At 33.0% G+C, this 12,918-nt stretch overlaps 2 protein-coding genes across 4 annotated transcripts in view; one reads left to right on the top strand and one right to left on the bottom strand.

Moving 5' to 3' along the window:
- LOC127726321 (allene oxide synthase-lipoxygenase protein-like) overlaps positions 1-7,487 on the top strand; it is a 157,400-nt gene extending 149,913 nt beyond the window's left edge. For all 3 annotated transcript variants that reach the window (XM_052233644.1, XM_052233645.1, XM_052233646.1), the window contains 5 exons: positions 1,042-1,150; positions 1,829-1,920; positions 3,268-3,441; positions 5,419-5,582; positions 6,674-7,487. In XM_052233644.1, coding sequence (XP_052089604.1) covers positions 1,042-1,150; positions 1,829-1,920; positions 3,268-3,441; positions 5,419-5,582; positions 6,674-6,788 — 654 coding nt within the window. In that variant the 3' untranslated portion in view covers positions 6,789-7,487. The remainder of the gene's footprint in view (positions 1-1,041; positions 1,151-1,828; positions 1,921-3,267; positions 3,442-5,418; positions 5,583-6,673) is intronic.
- The window catches only part of LOC127726325 (cyclin-G2-like), a 486,290-nt gene that overhangs the window by 393,203 nt on the left and 80,169 nt on the right, over positions 1-12,918 (bottom strand). The gene's annotated exons all lie outside the window — the stretch shown is intronic.

Below are 12,918 nucleotides of genomic sequence, written 5' to 3' on the forward strand. Positions count from 1 at the left end.
CTTTGAATCGTTTTTTTTTTTGTAAATTAAAAAGAAATGCAAAATAGACAGTTAATCTGCTTTTAAAGCTATTTTCATAATGCTTGTAGTTCAAAGGTTTGGTTGGCTTGCTTGCTTTGTTTGTATAAATGTTTGCTCAAGCATTGTAATTAAGATTGACATCTGCAATCAATAGATAGGCGGGACTTCTGTTTGTATACATTATACTTAAATGTTATTGGATGTTAAGTATAATGCAGAGTATATGTATACAAGCTGAAGCTCCGCCTATCTATTGATTGCAGATGTCAATCTTAATTACAATGCTTGAGCAAACATTTATACAAACATCAAACAAGCCAACCAAACCTTTAAACTACATGCATTAGGAAAATAGCTCTAATGGCATGAATTTACAATTCTCATTACCGCTGGATTCATCAGTTATAGTTTTCTAAGAGGGGTCTTGTCAGTCTTTTGACAGAAACTTGTTGCATTCATTAGATTGAAGTATTTTAAACATGGATATGTTTGAATATCAACTCATTTTATATCATTTAAAGACTGGTTGGTCAGATAGCTCTTTAACTGTGTCGGTTCTTATAAATCCTTGGCTTTCAAATATTCAGCTTTGAGCGTTCCTGGTGAAGTTATATCTAGAAAAGCTGTTATGACGCATCCAATTTATATAAAGTGTTGTTTAAAAATTTACAGCACTGGGTAGATACCGCTACTGGTGGACTATCTGTCTCCGAGGGTATCATCAGCTCAGTAGTCAGTACTTCGGTACTGACATGATTGATTACAAACCTTTCTTAAATTGTCCGTTTCTAGATCATGCATTATTCAAAAATTAAGGGTTCAACTCCCTCAGCCAAAGTTGACCTTAGATGAGTTTGGCTATTATTTTTATAAACTTGTTGGTCAGATAGCTCTTAAACTATTTCGGTTTTTATACATCCTTCTCTTTCAAATATTCGGTTTTGAGCTTTCCTGATGAAGGTAAATCCAGAAAAGCGCTCATTTAATACTGATCATGTTAATGAATGATATATTTTACAGGTATTTGATCAGACTGTACTGACTGGAGCTTATCATATGAGAGATGATGCTCTGTTGTTATATGATGCCATTAGAACCTACGTAAAGAAATACGTAATGCACTACTATTGTAAGTTAACATTCGATACTACGGTAGATGTCAATTCCGAACTTTGGTTTCTAAAAATTAAAATGTTTAAACCGTAAGAAGTTGGAACCTCATTTGAAGTTGGTGTCTTGTGAGTTTTTAATGGTTTTTTATTAGCAGATAGCATTATCAAGGATTTGTATAGTATGAAATAGAAACCGAATAATAGAACTATTATAATATTAATTAAATTTACCTAAATATACCCCCTGGAAAGTTAGTAATGAATGTAACAGGGGTACTTGATGGAATGCTGTACATTAAGAATATTGTTAAACAGCAAGTTGTGCAATAAAGGAATTTTATGAGTGTTGAAATATGTTTTAACTTTATGAAATAATTCTCATTCTATTATGAACTTGATATCATTTTATGTGTGAGTCTTATGAAGTTTCATTTGTATCAATCAACGTTTTATTAAGTTTTGGCATATAACATCACTAAAGAGACATTTATCATCGAAATGCGCATCTGTTTCAGTAAATTCGGTACTGGTACTGCATTTTCATCCTACTTGCTGTTAATCAAAACAAAGAATATATGAAAGCATTAACTTTCAACCTTGTCTTTATGATTAATATAACAATGCAAATTACATCTATACAGTTGGTTCCTCCGAATTGAATATTTGAGTATTTTATAATATTGTTTCCTCTACAGCTGCAGATAGTTCTTTGACCGCTGATTATGAACTACAAAAATGGGGTGCAGAACTTGTAAAGTCCAGGGATGACGGCGGAGTTGGAATCTTGGTTTGTAGATAATCAGTTGTAAATTTAAGTATACAAGGCGCAATGATATTGAAGAATAATATTCCAATAATTCACAAACAAGTTTTTTGTTTACTTTGGTGTCTATGAAAACAATTAACATATAGACGAAAGAGAAAGTAGCGCATTAAGTTGACACATACCCGCATATTAGTATAATGATTTATATATATATTTGATTATTATACCAGCTCAAATCGGTCAGTGCTACTCATTGGGAATGTATTTCTACGCCATCCTTGTTGTCATATCTTAACTTTCGTCACCTGTGAAATTTTAGAAATGTACCAGTTCATATCGCACATGACTATTTTTGTTAGAAGCATATCTATGCAGTCTCTGTTGTAAATACCTTACCATAAGTCATTTTTGAAATTTTAGAATTGTACAAGCATTGTTCGGTTTTAATTGTATAAATTTAAAGATTGTTATAGTGTTATATCAGAATAGATTGATATGATTCATTTCACATCATAATCATACTGATGAAGGATATCTGTTATCCGAAATATTTATAGATAATTACATTTAATGTTTCCTTTTTTTTTTAATATTGGTGTTGTTTTGTACACTTTTTAGGCGTTTATATAATTTATTTATTGTGTACAGGTATCGTTACTGGTAACGATCCAGCGCCCTCGTAAGACAGATCGTAGACTATTACCTAGACGTTTTATATATACACATATATATATATATATAAGTCTAAAGATTGTTAAAAATATGTTGTGTATATGAAATCATAACTTAAAGAAAATAAAAATTTTAAGGACAAAAGATGTTGATGTAAATTCCAATTAATGTCATAACATAAACAGTACCAATTTTACTACTACAGATGCGCATTTCGACAATAGATGTATCTCTAATAATTCTCGAGGCAACAATTTTTGAAAATCCTAAATTTTATACAAATGTTGAAATGATGATAAAACTAAAGAGACAAAAAGTAAAGTGAAACCCGGACAATTGATCAGTTCTCTGCATGAGGGGGGTATTTCTTAATTTAAAATTAAGAGACAACAACCCTACCAAAGAGCTGAAAACAGCCCAAGGCCACCAATGGGTCATTAACACAGCGAGAAAATCCCGCACTCGGAGGCGGGCTTTAGCTGGCCCCTAAACAAAAATGTGTACTAGTTAAGTGAAACGGATGTCACACTAAACTCCGAAACATATAAATGAACCAAAATTAAAAAATATACAAGACTAACAAAGGCCAGAGGCTCCTGACTTGGGACAGGACGCAAAAATGCGGCCCCTTTTTTCTAACGTTAATGTCAGTTATACAACAATACAACTAAATTATATCTTATTGTTTTGTTACAGGGAGTCCCAAATAACGGTAAATTTGTAGCCACAGACCAACTTGTTCTAACATTGACAGCCATTATCTACACGTGTAGTGTTGGTCATGCCGCAGCCAACTTCCAACAGTATGATGAATATGGTGCTCCGTTTAATTACCCATACTTTCTGTCTGGAAGTCCGCCTAAAGATAAGGTAAGGGCTGGTGTTTAAAAAAATACAGGGAAGATTATATAAAGGAGGCACGAAAAAATCACAAATTAATGAAAACAAACAACATCACGACCAAATCAGTTTGATATCAGTCTTCACGACCAAATCAGTTTGATATCAGTCTTCACGACCAAATCAGTTTGATATCAGTCTTGTGTAATGTTTTTTTAAATGTTGAAAAATTAGAAGACGCTACTTATGATTTTTTACAAACCCAAATTTTGTTATTGACGTGTATATCACCGACTTATCTGGGTTATGTTGTACATACACTTCTTCATCTTTAACTTACGATATGGGAGGATTTTGGTACTAACAGATTAAGATAACCATGTTCTAACATTTTACTGTCCTTTCTCGAGTTGCCCAGTGATATGTTTGTATGTGTTTGCAGACATGTGTTTGTCTTGTTAAATTAATTCACTTTTCTGGACTTTCGAGTTTGGCACAGTTTAGCAAAAACAAAACTGAACAATTTATATGAATTGTTAAAGTCATTGGTCATGCATTCAGAACCGCATCAAATCATTACATATTTCATCATTAAAAACACTTTATTGATTGCCTTATGCAAGAGTTTTTTACTTATATTATCTTGGCACATTCTTTAGTTTCACGTTCATATATATTTATTAATTAGTAATGATATCTTGTCATTCAATAATACATATTTCATTCAGTCTTTAGTTTTCTATGTTGTGTTTTGCAGACTGTTCTTATTCTTTTCGTCGCCGATTGTTTTGCTTTTTGCATTGCGTTGTCAACTTGTCTTCGACTTATTGGCTTTGATATCTCTTTTTTATAATTATAAAGTGTAATAGTTATGTCGAATGGTTTTTAACTATGAATATAAGACTAAGCAAGCATGTCATAATTCAATTTTCTAGGTACACATATGTATTCATAAATTCGGTAAAAAACAACTGAATGAGTTTTGGCTGATTATTTGTCATGCCAATTAACATAATTTTTCACCAATTCACAACAATGTTTCCCATTGTTTGATGTGTTTAGGCTTTTGAGTTTGCCATTTGATATGGGACATTCCGTTTTGTATTTTCTTTGCAGTTCGGTAATTTTGTTATTTTACTTTTGACTATCGAAGACAAAAACGCATACCAGTCAGTGACTAACAAATGTCTCTGCTGGGTCAACCAAAGCAGTGAATTTTGAGAAATTCCGCTAACTCAATAAATTAATTAGGTCAATAGATGTGTGCCATGACTATATTGTATGATCTTCCATTTGTGTTACACGAATGGAATCACCGGAAAAAATAGAACATAGGAGTCTAACCTGCAAAATAAAATGAAAAACAGCAGAAATTGTTCCAACCGAGGGATGGGAGGGTTTAGGGTTTGTGTAATTATCCTCTCTATCGGTTCAATCACACGATATTTCACAGGGAATCTCCATTCTTTGTATACGGTATTTCAATGGGAATCTCCATTCTATGCATACGATATTTCACAGGAAATCTCGATTTTATGCATACGGTATTTCGAAGGGAATCTCCATTTTATGCATACGATATTTCGAAGGGAATTTCCATTTTATGCATACGATATTTCACAGGGAATCTCCATTTTATGCATACGATATTTCACAGGGAATCTCCATTTTATGCATACAATATTTCACAGGAAATCTACATTTTATGCATACGATATTTCACAGGGAATCTCCATTCTATGCATACGATATTTCACAGGGAATCTCGATTTTATGCATACGGTATTTCGAAGGGAATCTCCATTTTATGCATACGATATTTCGAAGGGAATTTCCATTTTATGCATACGATATTTCACAGGGAATCTCCATTTTATGACAGTATCAGGAACATTGGTGATCTTTTTTAATGTTAAATGATTTATTATTTTCTATTCTTTAGTAACATTTATGAATTAGTTTCAGTCAGATATCATATATATAGTTGTATCTTCATTGTGATTATAGAGTCCAGTTACTATAGAAACTGTCCTTAGGTCTATTTCAAACAGAATGCAGCTTTTACAGTTGATGGCAGCCACAAAAGTTCTTAGTGAGAAAGGAACACAAAGTCTAGGTGATTTTGAGAAACAATTAATAGTTGATCCACCAGCAATAAAATTTGTTGAAGAGTAAGTTTTATAGTTTATTTCAAGCCAGAAGCAATACAGCTTATAGGTATATCAAAAATATACACATGTATATTATAACAAAATATTTTGAATACAGTCGATGGCAAGACTACACAGTATGAATGATTCAAAGGATTGTCATGAAAATTTTATATCTGTGGCGTATTTCAAATATTTTCCTAAATTAGACAATTCCTTTAATTCTTTGTTGACAATAACTGAACTAATTTAAAAACAGATGCATTGTATAATGATACCTTTTAATTTACAATTTTCTTATATTGTCATATTTTGGACATTTTAAGATCCTCAATATCACCATGGTTAACATTCATTTACTGCAGATTCTTAATCGATCATATTTTAATGAGAACGATCAAATAGAAAAACTATTCAAACTATTAAAAATTGAAAACATATTACATACTATAGTTGTTAAACCAAATCATGGAGGTTTTAAGATAAAACTAAATATATATCAATTGAATAGCTATTACATTTGGTTTGCCCTAAAAACCTATTCTCATTTTCAAAGTTTTTGGATAACTTATAAACTACAAATGATCAAATGATTGGTCACATTGGTTTTCAAATGTTTAGATTTAAACATAACTGATTGAGGTAAATCTTGAACAGCGTTTTGGAAGCACGAAATTAATAAAGTGTTATTTTCATTTAAAATCACTTGCTTCGATACTGACATGATTTTTACAAACTTTGTAAAAGAACAAAGTTAGAAATTATCAAGAAACTAATGGTCCAATTTAAGGTTAAAGCCTAAAACTCGGAGGGCAATAATCAAGGTCAAATATAGGTCAAAGCGATATGTTACATATTATCCTATGAAGAAACAGACCTCTGCTTGTATACATTATACTTAAATGTTATTGGATGTTAAGTATGATGCAGAGTATATGTATACAAGCTGAAGCTCTGCCTATCTATTGATTGCAGATGTCAATCTTAATTACAATGCTTGAGCAAACATTTATACAAACAAAGCAAGCAAGCCAACCAAACCTTTAAACTACATGCATTAGGAAAATAGCTCTAAAGCTTTCCCGTTGTTAATTTTATTCATCTCATTGTAGGTTTCGACAGAATTTACGGGAGATCGGTAAGACAATTGACGAAAGAAACAAAAAAAGGAAACATCCATATGATGAGCTTCATCCATCGGCAATCCCAAATGCAATAAGCATCTAGATACTCAATCAATTATATCTGTTTTTGAACAAAGCCATTATAGTTTATGTATGCCAAGGCAAAGTTCAAAGCTTTTCAATAAATTACAGTCATTAAAAATATTGTGTTTGAATTCGCTTTAATATACTAGAATTTAGCTGCTATATTTGTAATTTTGTAACTGAGTTGATCAGTTGAGTTGAACTTTGTGAGTTGATATTGCTTTTATTTTTTAATTGTCATCCATAACGTACAGCCTTTGTGTAATAGTCCTAACACTATTAATCTTATGAATCTAAGTTATCCAGAAAAAAAGTATTGACAAAAAATACCGATCTCCAAGACAAATTCAAAAAGGAGAAGTCCATAAAAACGGAAAAGTCAAACGTTAAGACTTTGTCAATCAACGGAATGAATGGAAAACAACTGTTATATTCTTGACTTATTACAGACATTTTCTAAGTAAATTAAGATGATTGCAACCTACTCCAAAATATAAATTCCAGTGAATTGGGTGGGAGGGTATGAGTTATATATCAGCTGATTAAGTTAAGTTATTTTCCAGAAACTTCGAAAAATCCTTAAACGATATTATTTCGCATTATTGACCTGTGTGTTTTGTTTTCTTAGTATGAAGTTATTTTTCTGTACAAACACTGGGAAATTTCTTATTGCAATATATATACATAATTGTGATTTCAATATATTACTTAAGATATACTATATGTTGCTGATTTGATGTTTGTATTGACCTTGGTATCTTTTCCCTCTTTTTTTTTAAATATTTTTCTACTGACCCCTAAAGCAGTTATTTTAAAAGTCGCTGTAACTACAGACCCCTCAAACAGTTATTTTTAACGCCGCTGTACCTACAAACCCATTAAACAGTTATTTCCAACCGGAAGTCACCCGACGTTCAGATGTCCAAATTTCGTTTGAGTTGTCACCCGATGTTCAGATTTTCATTTTTTTATTACAAATTTCGTTTGAGTTGTCACCCGATGTTCAGATTTACATTTTTTTATTAAGTTGTCACCAAACGTTCAAATAATATATAAAAATAGGAAGATGTAGTATGATTGCCAATGAGACAACTCTCCACCAGAAACCAAACGCCTTAGAAGTTACCAACTATAGGTCACGGTATGGCATTCAACAATGAGTATATCGCATATATAGTAAGCTATAAAATATTACGAAATGACAAATGTAAAGCATTTCAAACGAGAAAACTAACGGCCTAATTTATAACAAAACAATTTACAAAAAGAAAAATGACAGAGATGAACCAATGATAACCTCTGCACTAGAAGCTCCTGACTTGTGACAAGCACATAAAGAATATACGGGATTAAACATGTTTGTCGGCCCTCAACTCTGTCCTAATCCGGGACAGTGGTGTAACAGCAGAACATAAGAACCAACTACAAAAAGCAGTTGCAATAGGCTAAACACAATAGATCGGTACAAAACAGCAACTAACATAAAATCAATAGACACAAAGCACCGATATAAGAGTACTCACAGTTACCGAAAGCTGGTTCAAAGCCAATTACAACTAATAAATAAATCATTTTCTCCCAGACTAAAGTATCAATCATTAGACATCCTAAGCATGACTTTAAAATATATATAACAGTATCGTCAGTGTGTAGGATCATGAGTTTTCATAATTGTAAAAATATAGCAGTGTGTGTTTAGTTTTGTTTTAATTCTTCAAAAACAAAATCAATGTTTGTACCGATAAAAACAATATTTGAATAATTTACTGGTGTGTTAAATTGATAATCTTAATGAATAAGTTTATTCAAAGGATCAATGATTTACATTGGCCATTTCTAGTTAACGGGCTCTATAAACAACATCACCGTAAAAATACGGATTTGATGTCCCGTCTTAATAAGAATTGTACAGGTACAGCTAAACTTCCTAACCATCACTATTGGCATTTTTAAATGGTTATAGATTATCCATTACAAAGCAATATTCCCCTTTGATTTGAAAGTCTATATATTGATTCGTTATGTTACACAAAAAGCCTAATTGATTTTCTGTTCCTTAATTGTAGATCTATTCAGAAACAATTTACATATAATCCATCATATATTGTAACCTGTGGACTGAAGTAATCAAATTGTCCGATGTGCCAGTTCAGTTTACTGGTTCATCATTTACTGATACTAACACAACAAATGGAAATCTGTATCTTACTATTGAAATTGAAAATTTATAGAGTTTAATTTGTTTTACTAGCACAGGACGGATACCGATGTGAGTGGAAATCAACTGCCCAGTAGCCCGTGCTTAGTCACTTACATGATTATGACATACATTTCAAGAATTCACTGTTGATTAATATATAAATCATAATAATAAACTAAGGTTCCAATTACCTCACCCAAAGTTGACCTTAGATGGTGTAAGCTAATCAGTTGACCTTAGATGGTGTTAGCTAATCAGTTGACCTTAGATGGTGTTAGCTAATCAGTTTAAAATCCGTTTGTTCATGTAAATCAAAAAGCACCTCGAGTATCGGTACATATCCGGCTTTTATTTTCTTCAGGGGGAAGTGGAAAAAGGGGGGGGGGGCATTCCGAATGAAGGTACGTACTATTTATTATAATACTAATATATGTATACAGGAACAGTATCCTAGATGTATCTAAACATTTCTATTTCTATCCATCAATTTAAAGTACTTTGTGTTTGTATTACGTACGCCATGTCTCTTTATAAGTTTCTGTACCAATCATGATTTCCAAGTGATTTATCTTTTCCTTTGCCATTCGAACCGGTCTCCATATCCAGATCACACCTATAACACAATTAAGTGTACGTATTATTGAGAAATGTGAATTACAAACGGAAATTGTTGGTTATGTTTACCAAATTATAATACACAAACCAAAACCACTTTATACGAATAAGCCAGTAACACTACATAAGTTTGGTTCCGGACAGGTGGTTCCGGACCGGTTTCTGCTGTCTTAATGCAATGGTTCATAAATGCAATATTCGACAGATTTTGACAAATTCAAGTATTCGTACCAAAAACGATTCAGACGGGCATTAAAAATTCAGACGTAACTTATTGCCACCTATCCTTGTGTCTTTTAGTTATTTGTATCGTTGGGCTACTATCTCATGATCGCGATTATTAATTTCTCCTTTGATTTATAATACATTTTGGTTCCTATTGTTCATACAATTTTTTAAAAGAAAATCGTAATGCAGCTGAGTATAAAAACTATCTTCTTATTTCTATTTACACCGTGTTATTTAGCGCAAAATAACATTTTGATTCTATGAATATGTGCAAAATTATTGAAAATCGATCAAAAATCATGAAGTATTAAATATGTTCATGTCTATTGTTTTAAAGTTGGAAATCATTGTAAATTAAGGAATAAATCCCCTTCATCAAACATGATTTCGTGTCCGGATTTGGCTATACTATTGGTCTCTTTGGGTTTCTCAGCTCTTCAACGTTTGTACTAGGTTTAGGATTTTCAAATTTTTGGCCCTCAACATCATTATAGCGACATTAATTGTCGGAATTCACATATGGTGCAGTAGATTGGTACCATTAATGTTATTTCACAGAGGTATTTTTAATTAATTTATTATTAAAGCTTTACTTCTGCTTAGGTTTTTGTGTTGTATATGTTTCGCTTTTTATCTTTCAATGTGTATTTGGTTTCCTATCTAGACTCTAGTCTGTGAAATCGTGCATTTATTTAAAATTCAGGGTTAGAGAACTTACATGAACAATTACAATTACGCTCAGTATTGTATGGTGCTTTATCACCGGATAGCGTTTATGATTCTTCAAGGATAAAACGTCGGAGGTCAGTAGTAGAGCAGGATCTGTTAACCATTCCGGAGCACCTGAACTAACCCTCGTTTTTGGTTGGGCTCGTGTAGCTCAATCTTTAGTTGTAAGTGTAGTGTTTTGTGGACGTTTGTTTGTCTTTTCTTTTTAATTTTGTCACTCACGATGTTGTGTGTTTTTCATTGACTTTTTTACTTATAGCCCCATTGGTAGTATACCTTCTCCCCTTTATTTCATGTAAAATGTTTGTACATTTGTATACTTTTATTCGTACTTTTATACTTACTCGCATGTTGATTCATTGAAACTAGCAAACCCTCTGCATTGTTTTGTCTGTACACATTCACACATGCACTTGCTTTCCCGCCAAATGTGTTTTGATGACGCACACGTTTGGCGTACTTTGCATACACATCTGCAGTCACTTTGAAGATATGTGTGTATATCTTGGTTACAGTCCGTAGCTTTAACACGACATAGTTGGTGACATTTTAGATGTCTCTCAACTCGAACTTCTTCTGTTCCGTTTAAAAGGTATTCTGCGGATTCCTGTTGTGGCAATATAAATTTAAGAACCTGCAAATGTTCAGTTTTAATATTGAAATTTCAATATATTAATTTATATTATATTTTTTTGTAAAATACGTCATATCAATGAAATGTCTGTCGGTAAACGTCATGGGACATCAACTAGAGCATACAAACTATCAAAACGTCATGGGACATCAACTAGAGCATACAAACAATCAAAACGCCATGGGACATCAACTAGAGCATACAAACTATCAAAACGTCATGGGTCAACTAGAGCATACAAACTATCAAAACGTCATGGGACATCAACTAGAGCATACAAACTATCAAAACGTCATGGGACATCAACTAGAGCATACAAACTATCAAAACGTCATGGGACATTAACTAGAGCATACAAACTATCAAAACGTCATGGGACAACAACTAGAGCATACAAACTATCAAAACGTCATGGGACATCAACTAGAGCATACAAACTATCAAAACATCATGGGACATCAACTAGAGCAAACAAACTATCAAAACGTCATGGGACATCAACTAGAGCATACAAACTATCAAAACGTCATGGGACATCAACTAGAGCATACAAACTATCAAAACGTCATGGGACATCAACTAGAACATACAAACTATCAAAACGTCATGGGAAATCAACTGAAGCATACAAACTATCAAAACGTCATGGGTCAACTAGAGCATACAAACTATTAAAACGTCATGGGACATCAACTAGAGCATACAAACTATCAAAACGTCATGGGACATCAACTAGAGCATACAAACTATCAAAACGTCATGGGACATCAACTAGAGCATACAAACTATCAAAAAAGACCTGAAGTAGTTGTGTTTATAGTTTTTGGTTTACAATAAAATATCCGCTTAGAATCCGCTATAAAATACATATTACCTGCTTTCCAATTTTATGCCGAATTCTTATTTCCTTGTCCAATTTAGCGATCATCCTCTTGCTAGCTGCATAAGGTCTAGAATGGCAAAAGGGGTGGTGTGCGTACGTAAAACTTGTTTAACACCACCACATTTTGTGCCTGTACCTAGTTGTGGTTTTTCTTTGTTTTGTACATAAAAATAAGATGATGTGGTATGGTTGTCAGTGAGACAAGTTTCTACCAGTGACCGAATGACGTAAAAGTTAGTATGGTATGGTTGTCAATGAGACAAGTTTCTACCAGTGACCGAATGACGTAAAAGTTAGTATGGTATGGTTGTCAATGAGACAAGTTTCTACCAGTGACCGAATGACGTAAAAGTTAGTATGGTATTGTTGTCAATGAGACAAGTTTCTACCAGTGACCGAATGACGTAAAAGTTAGTATGGTATTGTTGTCAATGAGACAAGTTTCTACCAGTGATCGAATGACGTAAAAGTTAGTATGGTATTGTTGTCAATGAGACAAGTTTCTACCAGTGATCGAATGACGTAAAAGTTAGTGTGGTATGGTTGTCAATGAGATAAGTTTCTACCAGTGACCGAATGACGTAAAAGTTAGTGTGGTATGGTTGTCAAGGAGACAAGTTTCTACCAGTGACCGAATGACGTAAAAGTTAGTATCTATAGGACAAATCTTCTCATTTGTATGTCTGTTTGTTTCGGAGGAGCCGGTGTAAGGGGTCAATGTGGTCTGTTTTTTCGGAGGAGCCGGTGTAAGGGGTCAATGTGGTCTGTTTTTTCGGAGGAGCCGTTGTAAGGGGTCAATGTGGTCTGTTGTACTGTGCATTCTTGTTCTCCTTTTTTATGTATAAGGTGAATTGGGACTT

The sequence above is a fragment of the Mytilus californianus genome, unplaced genomic scaffold, assembly GCF_021869535.1.
Source record: "Mytilus californianus isolate M0D057914Y unplaced genomic scaffold, xbMytCali1.0.p SCAF_17, whole genome shotgun sequence".
NCBI lineage: Eukaryota > Metazoa > Mollusca > Bivalvia > Mytilida > Mytilidae > Mytilus > Mytilus californianus.